At 37.4% G+C, this 17520-nt stretch overlaps 2 protein-coding genes and 1 pseudogene across 2 annotated transcripts; all 3 read left to right on the forward strand.

The window, feature by feature from the left end:
* The window catches only part of LOC107591642 (transcription elongation factor B polypeptide 3-like), an 11326-nt pseudogene extending 8173 nt beyond the window's left edge, over positions 1 to 3153 (forward strand).
* Positions 3154 to 3847: 694 nt separating this feature from the next.
* On the forward strand, positions 3848 to 6944 carry pithd1 (PITH (C-terminal proteasome-interacting domain of thioredoxin-like) domain containing 1). The gene is made up of 6 exons (XM_016280902.1): positions 3848 to 4183; positions 4436 to 4479; positions 4631 to 4708; positions 5451 to 5555; positions 5662 to 5770; positions 6547 to 6944. The coding sequence occupies exons 1-6, from the start codon at positions 3983 to 3985 to the stop codon at positions 6646 to 6648; spliced, it is 639 nt and encodes a 212-aa protein (XP_016136388.1). The 5' UTR covers positions 3848 to 3982; the 3' UTR covers positions 6649 to 6944.
* A 497-nt stretch (positions 6945 to 7441) lies between these two features.
* Positions 7442 to 17108, forward strand: LOC107591658 (acyl-protein thioesterase 2-like). Its single transcript, XM_016280879.1, has 10 exons — positions 7442 to 7574; positions 8669 to 8699; positions 8814 to 8906; positions 10943 to 10974; positions 11065 to 11130; positions 11262 to 11309; positions 13624 to 13864; positions 13956 to 14057; positions 14157 to 14333; positions 15271 to 17108. The coding sequence occupies exons 3-10, from the start codon at positions 8829 to 8831 to the stop codon at positions 15319 to 15321; spliced, it is 795 nt and encodes a 264-aa protein (XP_016136365.1). The 5' UTR covers positions 7442 to 7574; positions 8669 to 8699; positions 8814 to 8828; the 3' UTR covers positions 15322 to 17108.
* Positions 17109 to 17520: the final 412 nt, after the last annotated feature.

The raw sequence follows: 17520 nt of genomic DNA on the forward strand, positions 1-17520 counted from the left end.
CCAGCCCGGGGTCATCACATGTGGTTGCCGCAAGCCCCTTCGTCGAATCCGCCGGCCGCGCCGATCTCAAGCCCGCCCGCCCGCCGCCGCTCACTCAAGTCCGCCAACTGTTCCTGTAATTTCTCCGATCACAAATGCAGACATGGTTTTATGTTTACGCGGCGTGATGCAACGTGTAAAAAGACGGTATAAGTCATTTTAATCCATAATTTTGTCCCCACTGGATGCAACAAATGCCTCGTTTATAATGGGTTTTAATGTTTTTGTGTCGTCGCTCCGGCCGGACAGGGCATCACAATATGGTAGGGGCGTAACATTTCCATCACACGCTTGAGGTATTCAGCCAATCATAACGCACTGGATAGCTGGCCAATCAGAGCACACCTCGCTTTTCAGACCGATGAGCTTTGTAAAAATCAACGCGTTTCAGAAAGGCGGGGCATAGAGGAGAAACAATAATGTACAGTATGTGGAAAATGTTTTTTTTTTTTAACCTTAAACCGCATAAATACATTTCAATACACAAAATAATGTTCTTTTTAGCAACATCATATGATCCCTTTAAAACTGAGTTGTTCTAAGTATAAGGTTTTAGTTGGACCTGCTTTTGTCTGTAAGGAAAATCAAGGGAGCGGAGGGACGTTCCAGAGCCAGTGGATGAGGAGCCATATGAAGCTCCAACTATGTCTTTCGAATCCTTTCTCACATATGATGCTCCGACCCCAAGCAAAAAGAAAAAAAAGCAGTCCACGCGACCCCCTCAGCCTCCTGTCTTGCTTCCCTCTGCTTCCTCTAAGTCTGGCAAAGCCAATGGGACCAGTAGTAAACACTCAAAGCCATCCTCTTCCTCAAAGACCACGTCTGTTGTTCCACAGAAACGCAGGAAGGTGAGGCTGAACATGTTTCTCAGGCGAGGTGATGGGAAACCAGCCTTTGTCCATGTGTCGAAGGATTTCTAATTATTATTTCTCCAGGTAGTGGATGTGGTTCCCACTCTGCCTGATATCCCTTTGCCAGCTATCCAGCCCAACTACAGACCACTGCCCTCCATTGATCTTACACCACTTTCCCCCCAGAGACGCAAAGGTATGCGCTTTTCAGTTTTTTTTTAAAGTTTTGCGCAAATCTGTAGTGGAAACGTGCCTAGTGACAGCACTTTAAATTGCTATGTTGAAATCACAACTGTAAAGAATGCCATGATGGTTCAGGCTGGCAGAAGTGTTAAGTACAAATTCACCTGACATGAATCCGCTTTTTACTGGTATTTCTTGTATTTTCTTAGCAATTGATGAAGTGGGTGGAGTGCCGTTCGAGATTCTGGAACCGGTTCTGGAGAGATGCACTCCTGAGCAGCTTTATCGGATTGAGCAGTGTAATCCAGTACGTGTCAACACAGTCACGTGCAAATTATTTATCTCTCATCTGGTTCTCTTACTGAACTACTTGTGTCTTTGTATTCTTTTCAGATTTTATTATTATTTATTTTTATTTTTTTTACAGATATTGAAACCGTAATTGTAATATTTCACAATATTTCTGTTTTACTCTATTTTTGATCAAATAATTGCAGGGTTGATGAGCATAAGATACTTTTTCAAAAACACAAAAAAAAACGTACACACCCCAGACTTTTGAACATTAGTTTATATATTCAGTCATAATGCTTATTTCAAGATCAACGCTGCGTTTGAAATTTTCCCATTAGAATGGTGAGTTAGAGCTCATTTTTAGGCTAATCTTTAATTTCAAGCATCTCTACTCAGTATTTCACAGAAGAGTCCGATGATCTGTGGATGAGACACTGTCAGCGGGATTTTAAACATGAACCTCGACAAGAGTATGAATCTTGGAGGGAGCTGTATCTCCGGCTCCATGAAGAAAGGGAAGAGCGTCTGCGCAAGCTCACGGAGAACATCACCTCTGCCCATGCAAACAAACCTAAAGGTACTTACAGGCAGTAATCAGTACTTTTAGATCAAACGTATTGCATAGAAAACATTGTAGCTCAGTGAGTGCGAAAAAAACAAAAAAAAAAATGTAGGTGAGGAATCCGTAAACGGTGTTCACAATGATAACTCTTTCACTATATTGATCACTTTTAACAGGGCGGCAGGTTAAAATGGCGTATGTCTACTCTGACGCTAAGCCTCCTCGAGATGTCCGCCGTATACAGGTGAAGTTTGGCACTAAAAATGGTTCTCCCAGCACAAGCGCTGCTCCTCCATCTGCCAAGTAAGTGAATGCTGCATTAGTCACACAGATGTCATTAGTCATGTAGATGACTCTTTATCATGACGTTTCTACTGACAATCTGCTTTCTGAGTTTCTCAAAAGTAAACGGAGGTGGATTTTCTTTTTTGTAATTCCATTTAAATATGATGCTAATTCTTCATATACAGGATCAGACCAGCAACAAACTACAGCTTTCATAGCAAGTCCAGTGATGGTGGTCATTCGTCTTTTAGCAGTCCACCCGAGTCCTCCTCACGCCCCTCTGCTCCCAGCAGTGCTGGTGGTCACAGTGCCAGAGACAAACCGCAGGTCAAAAGTGAGTCTTAAGAGGAAATGTTGTTGCTGTTACATGTTTATCTACAACTATCTCTACATATACTCCTTGTAATCATTTATTTTATAGAAATTTCTATTGAATATTAACCATTAATATTGATCATGTCCAAAATTTGTTCATTTATTTGCTTGAACTGGTTGTTTGAATGTTTTTCACCACTTTTCTGCTCACTCTTTTTCAGAAGTTGCCCCAATGATGGCTAAGACTATCAAAGCATTCAAGAACAGATTTTCCCGGCGGTAAAGGGAAACATGTTTTTGTGTGTGTGATAGACAAGAGAACGACATGACAGAGGAAACATTTTTTTGCTGTAATGCTTCATAGAAAATGTGCAATGCCCTCTCACCTCTTATCTTTTTATGCTTTTTAATATTATCAGTACAGTTCACTGGACGCAATCACAGAAAATATCTGCATCAACAACCATCCACGCTCAATTGTCATAGCATGTTGTAAGCTTTTTACAAACACAGAAAACAAGTGGTACACTACAGATTACCATGTGACACCAGAACCCAGACTCTGTTATATGTTTAATTGCTTACATTTCATTGCATTTTCATGGGACTAAGTATGATTTTATTGTAGAGTGAGAGCGAGAATGAGATGAGATGTAAAAAGTTCAAGGACTGTACAATTCCACACCATCATATTTATTTTAAATCTTGGACCTGGCAGTCCTGGACCTTGCCATGAATGAAAGATCAAGTCATTTTAATAGATTTTATGAAGTGTTCTATGGACATTTTTTAAAAATAAAATCCATGTGTTGCTCTCACCTTGTTCTTATTTATCCATGTATATATTTATGGGAATTTAACTTTAATTTTGTACTGAATTGGGTTGGTTATGATTCGGTATTAAAATTAAAGTTTTCATTTTCAACTTTTCACTATCACTCTATCCTATCTCCTAAAATGGAAATTGTATCATCATTTATTTATTTATCTCTTGTTGTCCCAAACCTGTATGACTTTCTTTTCATTAGTGGAACACAAAATACATTAAAAATGGACTGACCTTATGCCAAAACATTTCATCTTTGTATCAAACAGAAAATGGAGAATGAACAACATTGGACCGAGTAAATACTGTCATAATCTTTATTTAATTTAATCGTTTATAGCCCAGTCCTAAACCCACATTATTTACGGCGACGCGGAGCGACCAATGAGACATTAATGCGTCACAAGAACGCGACTCCAAACTCTGCTCCTCATTGGTTCCCTTGGCTTTTGTGGTCCAATCACGTTCCGTATTTGTGTGTTGTCTACTTTCCCACTTCTATCACATGTGTAACTGCGATTTTAGCAGATGTGACAGAAGCCGCTCGAGCTGTCGTACATATCTCTCCATTAAGCTTAGTTGTGAGTGTTTCGGCACTTTTCCGGTCTCGAACTGCAAGCTCACGCCATGTCTGGACACGGTCACGGCCACGGCGGTGGACACAGTCACGGTTGCTGTGAATGCGATCACGAGCCAGCAGAGCGAGGAGTGGAATATGAGCTGTACAAACGCATTGATATCGAGAAGCTTCAGTGTTTGAATGAGAGCCGAGACGGAGACGGTAAACTGGTGTTCAAGCCTTGGGATCAACGCACTGACCGGATGAAGGTACCAATTGACCTGGCTTAGTTCCGCAGGAGTTGTGACAGACGTTAAATGGTCATGTGTCAAACTGCGAATTAAGACACTTCTGTATTTACTTGCATACCTAATTGCATATATGCATGTTTATTTTACTTTGTATGAACTCTGCTAAGTAAAAGACGACGGTTGTCTTTTGAGAAATTAAATAAACTGATTGCTCGATTGTTAGAATCTTGTTCTGTTTGTTCTAATGTTTGTCCCCCGTTTTATTTTCAGTTTGTTGAAAGCGATGCTGACGAGGAGCTTCTGTTCAATATACCGTAAGATTTGTTGCGAGCAGCATCCGTTCTCTCACACTCATTTCAGTTTCTCTTCTGTTCTTAATTATCTTCTGTTTATTATAATGGCCTAAATACTATGTGCTTTTCCAATAGAAATGGATATAGTTGGTGCATATGATTAAATCTGCAGGTTTACAGGTAGCGTGAAGCTGAAAGGGATCATTATTTCTGGAGAAGATGATGAGTCACACCCAGCTGAAATGAGACTGTGAGTTTGCACTCACTGGGGGAAAAAAAATCGTGACCTTTTGTTGTGTGACATATGGACAATGCAATTACAGTTTACATGAATAAGTGTTGCAACTGGGAACGAGAATCTGCTTGCTGAGCTTGAGTGTCCAAGCAGTTTGTTTGAACAATTGCTAATAATTGATAAACTGTTAAAAAGGACATTGTGTAAAAGGCCAAATATTACAAAACTTAAAATAGTTTTGTCTATTGTTGTACATTTGTTTAACAGATATAAATAAAGCAATAACATGTTTTATAAAAATAACTTTATAAAAGATCTATATAACTTAAAATTTGCTTTAAAGAAATAGTTCACACACAAATTAAAATTTGCCGAAAATGTACCCACCCTCAGGCCATCCAAAATGTAGATGAGTTTGTTTCTTCATCAGAACAGATTTGGACATTTTTTTTGCATTACATCGCTTCCTCACCAATGGATGCTCTGCAGTGAATGGGTGCCGTTTTGATCAGATCAGAAACAAACTCACATGCATCTTGGATAGCCTGAGGGTGAGTAAATTTTCAGCAAATATTTTTGGGTGAACTATGCGCTTGCATTCAATTAAATATTTGCATCCACATTGCATCACCGCTAAAATGAGATTGTGAATTTGCTTTCACTGTGTTAAAAAAAAAATATTTTGTAGCATCACATATGGATAATGCAATTACAATTTACATGAATGAGTGTTGCAAGTGGGTAATTTTTTGGGCAGGTACAAGAACATCCCCCAAATGTCATTTGATGATACAAGCAGAGAGCCAGAGCAAGCGTTTCGTCTAAACCGGGATCCGCTTGCTGAGCTTGAGTATCCTACCAAGTAAGCAATTTTAAGAATGTTAACATGTGCATAAGCACATTCATAGTACATCCTGTATGTTGGACACTATAAATCTATGTTGACCACCCCCCAATATTTTATATAGGATTGCAAGATTCTCCAACGTCCAGCACTTATCAATCCACATATCTCGAAACTTTGGGGCAGAATCCACTCATGTGTATTACATTGGTCTGCGGGGAGAGTACACAGAGGTCAGTACTGGATAAAACATATATCATGCTATAACAACAACACTTCCATCATCATTATTAATAAATGGTGGAAGTATCCACATTGCATCACCGCTAAAATGAGATTGTGAATTTGCTTTCACGGTGTTAAAAAAAAAAAAAAAAAATAAAAAAATATATTTTGTAGCATCACATATGGATAATGCAATTACAATTTACATGAATGAGTGTTGCAAGTGGGTAATTTTTTGGGCAGGTACAAGAACATCCCCCAAATGTCATTTGATGATACAAGCAGAGAGCCAGAGCAAGCGTTTCGTCTAAACCGGGATCCGCTTGCTGAGCTTGAGTATCCTACCAAGTAAGCAATTTTAAGAATGTTAACATGTGCATAAGCACATTCATAGTACATCCTGTATGTTGGACACTATAAATCTATGTTGACCACCCCCCAATATTTTATATAGGATTGCAAGATTCTCGGACGTCCAGCACTTATCAATCCACATATCTCGAAACTTTGGGGCAGAATCCACTCATGTGTATTACATTGGTCTGCGGGGAGAGTACACAGAGGTCAGTACTGGATAAAACATATATCATGCTATAACAACAACACTTCCATCATCATTATTAATAAATGGTGGAAGATGTGCCATATTCTGAAAATATTATGCTAACGTTACTGTTTTTATAAATATCTGTTTTACTTTGGAAAGAAAAATAAGTTGAGAAATCCAGAAGCATCTGCATTTTTGCAGTCACCGTCATCTGGTATCTTTTTATCTCTCTTTCAGGCTCATAGGCATGAGGTCACAATCTGCAACTATGAAGCAGCAGCCAACCCAGCAGATCACAAAGTGGAGAACATTACACCTCAGACACAGTTCATATCATGACAAATGGAGGAGCGAGAATCTCACGTGTGCTGTGTGAAACTATAAAAGTGTGCATGAGTTTTGATAACGGTGAGATGATGAACTGAGAGAACCTGTGTGTTCTTTGATGTATTCAACAGGGGTTTCTTCACAAGGGTTTGTTAATCTGCAGTTCTGCTAATGTGCCAATAAACCTTAGGCTATATAAGCATAATTACTTAATGTATGCTTACGTCAAATAAACAGTGTATCCTTCAACTAACAGAACAGATGAGGCTTGCAAGAAGCCTGTTCCTTAGAAAAACATTTCTAAAGTGTGGGAAGTTTGTTGTTATTCTGTTTTACAAAGTTTTATTACATTTACTATTATTTTTTATTATTAGCTTGGGTCAACTCTGACATTCAAAACCATTTAAGAAAATGTTTAATTGAGACCTCAAAAGTGTCTAACGTTGATGGATTTGTGTAGTTTGTGTAAAAAGAAAGTTTTAAAGAACATTTCCTGGTTAATTTCAATCGCTTTTGCCTTTTCATATCACTGATTTTATAACAACTTCTATTATTCTGCAACTATTTAAATAGTGGTGCACATCTTAGAGCTACAATTTCAGTTCATGTGTTTTTTAACAAATACATGTATGTTGTAACAGAAGTGAAGATGGAACCATTTTGAGCATCCATCACAACAAACCCATTTTATATATATTAGCTTTTATTCTGATTGTGACAATTCAGAAAATAATTTATTTTGACATGTTTTAGCCTTACGCTTACAAAATATAAGATACTATTTACAGATTGCTGACTTGAAATGTTTAAATCCGCTTCCACATTTGCTACACTGACCCTCACGCGATTGAACAAATACGATGACATCACAGCGCGGTGTCTCCACCCCTCTCCGGCAGAAGAGGCGGAAGTTCCGTTGTGACCTGGGATAGCAAGCGGTGAGTCAATACATTTGTAGCATTGGGCCGCTGTTTATATCTGCTTTTTTTCCTGCCTGAACCCTAAATTTTAATCTACCCCTTGACCTTGGCTTTCTCGCTAGCTATAAACGCGCTAGCTTGTCGCTGAGTAGCGCAATAGTGGGATTATTCGAGATCCAGATAGCTCCATCTATGAGGCTGTGGTTTCATTGTGACAATCATACAGACGAAACAGGATTAAGCTGCCTAACTGCGATCATGTCGCTCGAGTATTAATGAAACGACCTAGCGGCTTTATTTATACATGTAACGTTACCCTGTCCTTGATTCCGCCAGGTTGGGGAAAAAAAGAGCTAAGCTTCGCCGATTTCTCTATTGTTTTCGCTGCCCATCCCTTTCTTCTTGAATACATGATCGTGGTGTTCATAGCAGGATACATGTGAAGGATTATTTCACTGTCGCATTAGAGATAATCAGTACAGTCATTAATGTGTATAAGTCATGGTGTAAGAATTGCGTACTGGTGCATTAGGATACTATGCACTATAGTTGAAAAGTGTATATTTCTGGTATTTAGTGGAGATCTCAGTAGCAGATGATTTGATTGAATTATTTGATAACATGTGCAGTACTAAAGTTCAGAAAGCCAGACCGACCCATAAAACCAAGACTGGCACATGGAGTTCATTCAAGTGTTGAAACACTCCGGGCTTAAACTTGTGATATGGTCAACCAGGCCACTCAAAGACGAGTGTTTTGCTTCCTGCAGCTGTCAAAGATTCGATTTCTCAGTGCTGTCATGTGGTTCCAGGAAAACAGGGACTCGTGGTTTTCATCAGAAACAGTTTTCCGAGAACTCGTATTAAGCAGATGTCCGCACAGTCACCAGCGGAAAATGAATCTGTATGATTAACATAAGCATCAGCGCTTATCCAGTAGGCTAAATCACCCTGTCATTTTTACATTATCTTTCAACGTTCTGTTTCTTTTTCACGTCTAGATGCTCTGCAGGTGCAATAGAGCACTTTTAGTTTTAGATGGGCATGAATTGCTAGTTGAAAGGACTTTAATAACACTGGTAATTAAACCAACTTTTGTTAATCATTCTGCAGCCTGCTGACAGTTTCTTTCTAAAATCGTCTGGTTCGTATCTTTAATAACCATATGTCCAGTACTTATTGCCTGGGCCTTTGTATTTTGCGTAAACATGTTGTACTGATTGCATTTGAACATTTTGTTGTTGTATTTTCCTAAAAGCACTCCTCCCATTGTATGTGTGGCAACAACATGTCTGTACCCCTGCTCTCCGAAGCCGTCACAGTGCCTGGGACGGAGAAGGAAACGGCTGTGGTAAGATACCAGTCGAATCATTAACTAAAATCAAAAGTTTTCCAAGTTCTTCATTTGCATTACACAGGTCAGTTATTTTAAGTTTCCTTAAAGGAATAGTTCCCCCAAAGATGAAAAGTCATTTACTCACCTTTGTGTTGTGAGTAAATAAAACTATCGTTCATTTTCAAAACACCAATTAATATACGTATATTTAATGAAATCTGAGAGGTTTCTGTCCTTCTATTGAAAGTCCACGTAACCAAGACTTGAAGATCGAAGATCCAAGAAGGTCGTAAAGGCATTGCAAATGAATCACATCACATATTATAAACAAGCTCAAAATGCTGCACATTGCGTAAAAACTAAAGAGGTTTGTTCTTGTGCATGACATGCACAGGAATCTGTTTTATCATATGTAATGTGCTCTATGTATGTGTGTTTATATGTGAATAAAAGCCTAAATAAAATTTTCAATGAAAAGCATTTTACAATGCCTTTATGACCTTTATGAATATTCTAAATTTTGGTTACCTACACTTTAAAAGCGGGACAGACCGCTCAGATTTCATTAAAGGGGTCATATGATGTTGCTAAAAAGAACATTATTTAGTGTAATGTGGTTTAAGGTAAAAAAAAACACATTATTTTCCACATAATGTACATTATTGTTTCTCCTCTATGCCCCGCCTTTCTGAAACGCATCGATTTTTACAAAGCTCAGTGGTCTGAAAAGCGAGGTGTGCTCTGATTGGCCAGCTATCCAGTGCATTGTGATTGGCCGAATACCTCAAGCGTGTGACAGAAATGTTACGCCCTTACCATACTGTGTTTCCATCATGCATTCTATGGTTTCCATGTGTCCGGCGCGATGAGACAAAACCAATAAAACCCATTACAAACGAGGCATTTGTTGCATTCAGTGGGGACATAATTACTGATTGTAAGGACTTGTACTGTGTTTTTACTCTTTGTGTTGCGTATTGCGCCGCGTAAACATAAAACCATGTCTGCATTTGTGATCGGAGCAATGACAAACAATAAGCACTACTCTACACTGCTCAAACTCGCGTTTGAATCATCAGTGGCAAATTCTTTAAATATAAAAACCGTACTTACTGACTTGAGTCAGAAGCGCCAGACTGTCCTTGCAAAGTTGGAACTGCCCCACTTTATAGAAACATTATGTCCTCTTTTGGAAGGCCAAACAAAGTAGTTTCGCTTTCACAACGAAACACACAGTGGCTTGAGTAAGCGGCGCCCGGTGGATTTGACAAAGAAGGCTTGCGGCAACCACATGTGACGACCCCGGGCTGGACTCTGCTTCGTCCACGGTGAAAGCTGATCCGGCGATTGACAAAGCGAAGTTGATGTTTTTCCTCAGCAACCAGCACGGATCAGCTCCAGGCATGATGAAGCGGATATCGTCCTCTTTTGGAAGGCCAAACACAGCGCCTTCACGACATGGCGGTGGCGGCAACAATACTACAGCGAGAATAAAAGTTATGCCTTCTTTCTTTGTGTGAACATTTGGGGGGTGTTATGCAAATCTTCCCACACAGTGATGTAGATATGTGGAGGGGCGTGTTTAAACAAGGCGTTTTAGGAGGGCATGGACAAGTCTTAACGTTTATAAAGAATATCTCTTTGGATTTGAGACTTTAGTCTTTGCAACTTTACAGATCTTCTTTATGCACCAAGAGCTTGTAACACTCCAAAGAGAAAGGAAAACTTGAAATCGCATCATATGACCCCTTTAAAATGATCTTAATTTGTGTTTCAAAGATTAACTAAAGTCTTTTGGGTTTGGAATGACATGAGGGTCAGTAAATGATGACAGAAAGTTTCAAATTCTCGTTTACAGTTCAAATCTTCAAATAGGCTGCCTGCCTTCTTCTTTATTGGAAGAAAAGTGTGAATAGATTAATAGAAAGCTCAAGTTTGCTATTGAGATGGTATCTTTTTATAAAATAACCAAGAGCCAGCATCAAACAGGAAATCTGGCCTCTTTGGTGCTTTGCAGAGATAAGTTTCACATTTAATTGTTAACTTTGCAGGTGATCTTCCTTCATGGCTTGGGTGACACAGGGTACGTTCTGTTTATTACCTGCCTGTTGCGGGATCTTTTAATACCCTCTGCCCTGGTGTAGAAATAACCCTGTTGTGTTACTTTTTATAGACATGGCTGGGCTGATACCATGACGTCTATTCGACTGCCATACATCAAATACATCTGCCCACATGCGTAAGTGAAAGCCTGTGAATCGCAAAATATTTCTTGATGTGTTTATTGTTATGCAATACAAAAATTTTAGTATCACTTGATTTCCTTGTAATTTATTACAAAGAATAAATGATCATACTTTCTGACTCTAGACCCCGAATCCCTGTAACACTCAACATGAAGATGACTATGCCCTCATGGTAAGTTTCCTCTGCTGCAGATAACATTAAAAGTCTAGTACATTTACATAAAAGTGCACTGGGGATTGAAAATGTAATTTAAACCCGAGAATAAATAATGCTCAGGATTTTGAAAAATGTAAAACAAAGAAAATGTATGATGTAAAATGAAGAAGTATTTCAGATTCTGTACTATTTTAGGTCATTAATCAAATCAAGTGGCTCTTTGTACAGATGGTCAGATGTTACATATTTGTGGTTGAAGCAAAAGTGTGGTTAAAAAGACATTCGGAATTAATGTTAATTTTCATCTTTCATGTTACTCAAATTGTTATACTGATTTATATATAATAAATATATAATATACACTGCTGTTCAGTCAGTAAGATTTTTGAAAGAAATTAATACCTAAAGATGCATTATACTGATTAAAAGTGACCGTAAAGAAAATATATTTTTAAAATAAATGTTGTTCTTTTGAACTATAATACAATATAATTTAATATAATTAGGGCTGTCAATTTTTTATCTAATTACATGACGTTCCGATTAATTAATCGCAAAATAAATGGTATTAAAAATATTATTTAAAGATATTTTTGTGTTAAATGAGAAAGTATCAAGTAGACATTACAAATTGTAGCTTTAGAAATATTTGATTGGATTCAACAAAAAAAAATTTGTTACACACAAAAATTTAGGCTACAACAGCCTAACGTAAACTATGGAACATAGAAGATAATTTGAGAAACATCTCAGTATTGTTTGTTCATATAATGGAAGTCATTGGTAACCAAAACAAGCTTTGTTAACAACAGTCTTCAAAATACCTTCCTTTATGTTCCACAAAAGAAAGGTTTGAAATGACATGAGGGTTGTGTGAGTAAATGATGACAGAATTTATTTTTTTTGGGTGAACTATCCCTTTAATTATTATTATTATTATTATTATTAATTAAATTATACTGGTGGTGGTAAATGTCTTCATTCGATTAATTCAAACGGCTGATTAATTCAGGAATGAAGTAAACTGCTCTCTTTATGAATGGGCCTTTGAATCATTGATTCACACGATTCGTTCAAAACGCGGATTCATTCAGAAACTAAACACCGCTGTGTTGCTCGGAGATGCACAACAATTCTGCTATGGCTTTAAAGGTAATATATTCTTTGCAAAATTGAGCAAAAACACATAATATTGTGTTTAAAATATAACACAATATCAACTTCTTATTTACTGAACTGTTGTATAAAATCACATTTAAACTCGTGATATTTGGGACAGAATCAGAACTCGTGTAATAGCCTACTGCTCTCCCTGCTTGTGTGATATCGTATGATTATAAATATGAGACAAAAACACATACAGGGGCATTTTTGTACCAATATCTTGAATTTTAGGGCATAACTGCATTTATGGACTTGTTGCCCTGCATCATATTTGTCAACAGTCAACTATATGAAATATAAGATGATGTACAGGTCTGGAGGCGGGCCCTTATGTTAATTGCTTTAAAATATTTTAATTGCGTTATTTTTTTATAACTAATTAATTAAGTTAACGCATTAAACTGACAGCCCTAAATATAATATAATATGGGAAAATTTTAGAAGACATAGTTTTGTTTCACATATTAGTTTAAGCGGCTTGGCCCATCATATGCTCTGACAGAAAGGCTGCTTGTGCCGCTGACAGAGACACTAGGCTACTCGCGCTGTTTGATGTGTTTTGAGATGTGCTGTCTTCCTGAATGCATAACTTACATTTCACTGGTATAGTCTCCATCTGTAAATGTTAGAAAACCATGGAAATATTTCCATTTTTGCATGAGCATGAGCCTTCTGCTTTGGGATTCTCCGCTAAACTTCACAGACTTCAGTGAATGAGCGCTGCTCGAACTGACAGAGCTCAATTAAATAGGAGCGCAGTAATTCTGTCTGAAATATACATTTTGCTGAAATATTTGTAGTTGGACAATAAATGTGACATGTAGAATTTTAAACCTACAAATAAGTCTATTTTTATGATCGCACTGACTGTAGTGTAAAGTGACTGTAATGGGGTAATCAAAATAGCCTAACACAACTCTGTGCTTTTGTTCTCATTTATTTTCATTTTAAGTTTAGTTAATTTAACTTCCGCTTTAAAAGCCTTATTTTTGTTTTTAGATTGCAATGTTACAATGTTAGAATGAAATGTGATTTTAACCCTTTTTGCACATAATATAAAGGCTTACATGGTTACATTCACTTTGTTTTTATTGCCTTTAATATGTATTGTTTTGTTGGACAACATTGGGCGGTAAGTGAAATATATAATTAAATACAGATTTTTTAAAATACAAATACAAAAACGAAAATACCAAGATGTATACCGTTTATCGCAAATCGACCAAAAAATACAGAGATATGAATTTTTGCCCATATCGCCCAGCCCTAGTTGTTATATGTTGAAATTTGATTATGTGGCACTAAGTATAGACCACTCCTTTTTTTCAATAGTAAAGGCCATCATCGATCACGAGGTAAAGAATGGTATACCATCCAGTCGTATCATTCTTGGTGGCTTCTCTCAGGTAAGTGATCCATCCTGAGATTTTCTACTATTACTCAAATGGCTGACATTGCAGATGCGGTTCAGTTCCTCTCTTGATGTCTGATCTTCAGGGTGGAGCTCTCTCTCTCTACACCGCTCTGACCTCTCAGCAGCATCTAGCGGGTGTTGTTGGGCTTAGTTGTTGGCTTCCACTTCACAAGACTTTCCCACAGGTACAAGATGTCAGCAGTGAGATTGTGTGAGGATAAATATGTATATATGTAAATAGGTATGTCTATCAATATGGATCTGCTTTTTTTTTTATCCATTAGGCTGCAAGTGGGAGTGGAAACAAGGACACTCCCATTCTGCAGTGTCATGGCGAGATGGATCCCATGATCCCGGTGCAATTCGGGGCCATGACCGCAGAGAAGCTCAAGACCATAATTTCTCCTCAGAATGTCACCTTCCGCACCTACCCGGGTCTCATGCATAGCTCCTGTCCACAGGTGAGACTCATCTTTTACGCTCACAGAAACCTACATTTAACATGTTTTACCATGTTCAAATTTCACAGATTCTCCTTCAAAAACAAAAAAATCTGTAGAATCCTTTTAGACCTACCTATATGTCTTCATTTGAATAGCAGTTCTTTATTGTGTATTACTACACTACTTTGTAACGTTTTTGAAAGAAGTTTCTTAGGTTCACAAAGGCTGCATTTATTTGATTAAAAAACAGTAATATTGTGAAATATTATTACAATTGAAATAGCAGTTTTCTATTTTAATATATTTTAAAATGTAATGTATTCCTGTAATGGCAAAGCTGAATTTTTAGCAGCCGTTACTCAAGTCTTTAGTGTCAGATAATCATTCTAATATGCTGATTAGGTGCTTAAGAAACTTTTTTTTCTTATTGTTATGAATGTTGAAAACAGTTATGCTGCTTCATTTCTTGTGGAAACCGTGATACATGTTTTTTCATTATTTTTGATGACTAGAATGTTGAAAGGACATAATTTGAAATGGAAATCCTTTTTAACATTATGCATGTCTTTATTGTTATTGTCTTCTCATGTATTGTCAAGTCAAGTTTATTTGTTAATTTGTTAATCATGTATTGTCTTTTAATCAATTGAATGCATCCTTGCTAAATAAAAGTACTTATGTTCCATACTTTAGTGGTAAATAAGGTACAAAGGTGAATCATTTGAAAGGGTACCACCCCAGTGACAACTTTTATGCCTTTTTTCTGACAGTGTACTGTAATTATTGCTAAGAACTATAGAACGGTTCTATATACGACACTCCATGTGAACTAATAACAGGATGAGGTCTGAACTGAAATCATGCAAAATATTATCTTTGATGTGGTTACAGTGAAACTATATTGTTTGTTCATGCTAGTTCTAACACCCATACTACTCTCTGATTGGCTTTACAGGAGATGTCTGCTGTGAAGGAATTCATTGAAAAGCAGTTGCCCCGAGTCTGACCTCATTCTAGCTCACTGTGACCCTTAGACACTGACCTCTCTCACCTCTGACCTGCCATTCTCCCACAGGAAACAGCCATGATCCCCTACAACACATGCGCATGCACATTCAGTTGTACATACTGTGAACGTGCAACACATGCATCATCTCACACCTTTCTTAGTAATTTCATACATTAGTTGACATTCATTAAAAAGGTGATTATTATAAGTGGCATTCGTACATAGAATAATATTCCATGAAAGTCTTTTGGCCTTTTCTTTAAGGAAGACTCATTAACTTTCATTATACATTCCTGTACGCGTTACATCTTAAACCATTATCCAGTATCTCTCTCCCCTACTCTTCTGTCTCTTTCTCTCAATAAGCAAGGCGGTAAAGGTAACATTTTGCTAGACAGCTCTGTAACAGAACTCGGGAGAGTTCAGATGCTGCACATCTGTGGTGGTGTTTGTGGAGGAAGCTAGTGAGAGCCTGGTGCCGTCTGGAGTGACTCGCGTTGCGCTGCTCTGCATGCTAGTCCCATGGTGCATGCCTGCGGTGGGGCTTTATTGGGATGCTGCAAATCATACTTGTGCTGAAATATCTTTGGATTTGTTTTGTTTTTTAACTAGAAATATGAGCAAGGCAAGCAAAAATGGCACAAATAAACTATGCTAATGAATCATTCAAACCTTACAGTATGCTTTTGTTCTTCTGAAACAATTACACAGAATGAGAAAAGATGATTTCATTTTGTGCCAGAGTGAAATCTGTCGGTATGCAAAATGATGAATAGATTTTTAAAATAACACAACATATAATAAACACATAAGCAGCTTTAGATTTGAGTATTTTATTGTATAATAATCAATGATACTAAGCTCTTGACATCAATTTATCAAAGTGAATCACTCCAGACGGCCGATAATATTTTCCAGTTGCTTTAAATAGCTTCCTCAATCCTCCCTAATTCCCTATCCACCTCATAACCTCATCATCCTCCACTTACGTGACCAAACACATTCAAGTGTTCTGGGGTCTCAGATTGCATATGTATATACATTTCAGGTTCCATATTAAAAGCATAAAAGTATTGTTTACTGACACGACCTAATAATAAAAGATGGGAGGTCACAGATATGCAGCAGCGTGGTGAATTAAGCCTGCTGATATTAAAGAAGTAACCTTGATTAGCTATTAAAATTGAAAGATGAGTTTGCAAACGTGGTTGCTATAGTCTTTTCTCTCACAGTTTGCTTGTATACGTTTGAAAATGGATTAAAATGGTTTCTGTGTGATGATATCTAAAGTTGTTTGCAAAGTAGTGAGTGTTGCTTTTTTAATCTAAATAGATGTTCTTCAATGTATTATTTCAGTGTTATTTTATTTTACAGAGTCCATTTGACTTTAATGTTTTCATAAATCTTATGATCCCCTTTTATAATTGCCGTTATTCCTTATTATTAGTTAGAATCAGTTCTTAGCATCAGACAGGTTTCCTATATGCCCTGTGGCTTGAATGTTTATAGTAGGAATCATGGGCATGCCAGGCACAAGTCGGTCAGCAGAAACTGGCAATATCTTTGGGTTTACCAGTGAACTTATCAGTTTATGTCCACATGAGTTGTGTTTTGTCATTGGTTTTTGTTTTGTCGTTTGTGCTTGTTTAAAAAAAAAAATCTGTCATGTTCTTTTGTCGTTGTCTTTTGTTTCTTCTTTTTTTTTTTAAGTGTACTGGGGGACAATTGGTTCTTCAGAAACTTTACTGAAACACCTGTATGTGAAATAAATGATGCAAATCACAGCAAAGCAGTCCTGAATTTTATTGATAATGTTACTTTACTAATTTTCATGTGATGCAGATGGATCAATTTGAGAAATTCGAGCAAGGCATGTAAATGTCACAGACGTCCATTCCCAGCATCAAGGTATACTCTGTCTCCTTTTGTTTTCCTAACAGGAGGTAAGCAAATAGACCAAAGGGTGTAACAGTTTTAATGCAGAAAATGTGTAAGCCTGTGATTTGAGTCAACTTGAATATCCTCCAGTAATATATCATTTAATAAGGTCCAAAGGGGTCAAAATGTGGACAAACCATAAAGAAAGCAGTGTAGCTAGAGCAGATCTGCTGTCGTCAACGGATGACCTGTTTTGACAGTTGCTTGAAATAGTAATGAAATCAAAGAGTGATTAAACATGTGCCCTAATTAAAGAAT

Source organism: Sinocyclocheilus grahami, unplaced genomic scaffold, assembly GCF_001515645.1.
Source record: "Sinocyclocheilus grahami isolate Dianchi unplaced genomic scaffold, SAMN03320097.WGS_v1.1 scaffold144.1, whole genome shotgun sequence".
NCBI classification, from domain to species: Eukaryota; Metazoa; Chordata; class Actinopteri; order Cypriniformes; family Cyprinidae; genus Sinocyclocheilus; species Sinocyclocheilus grahami.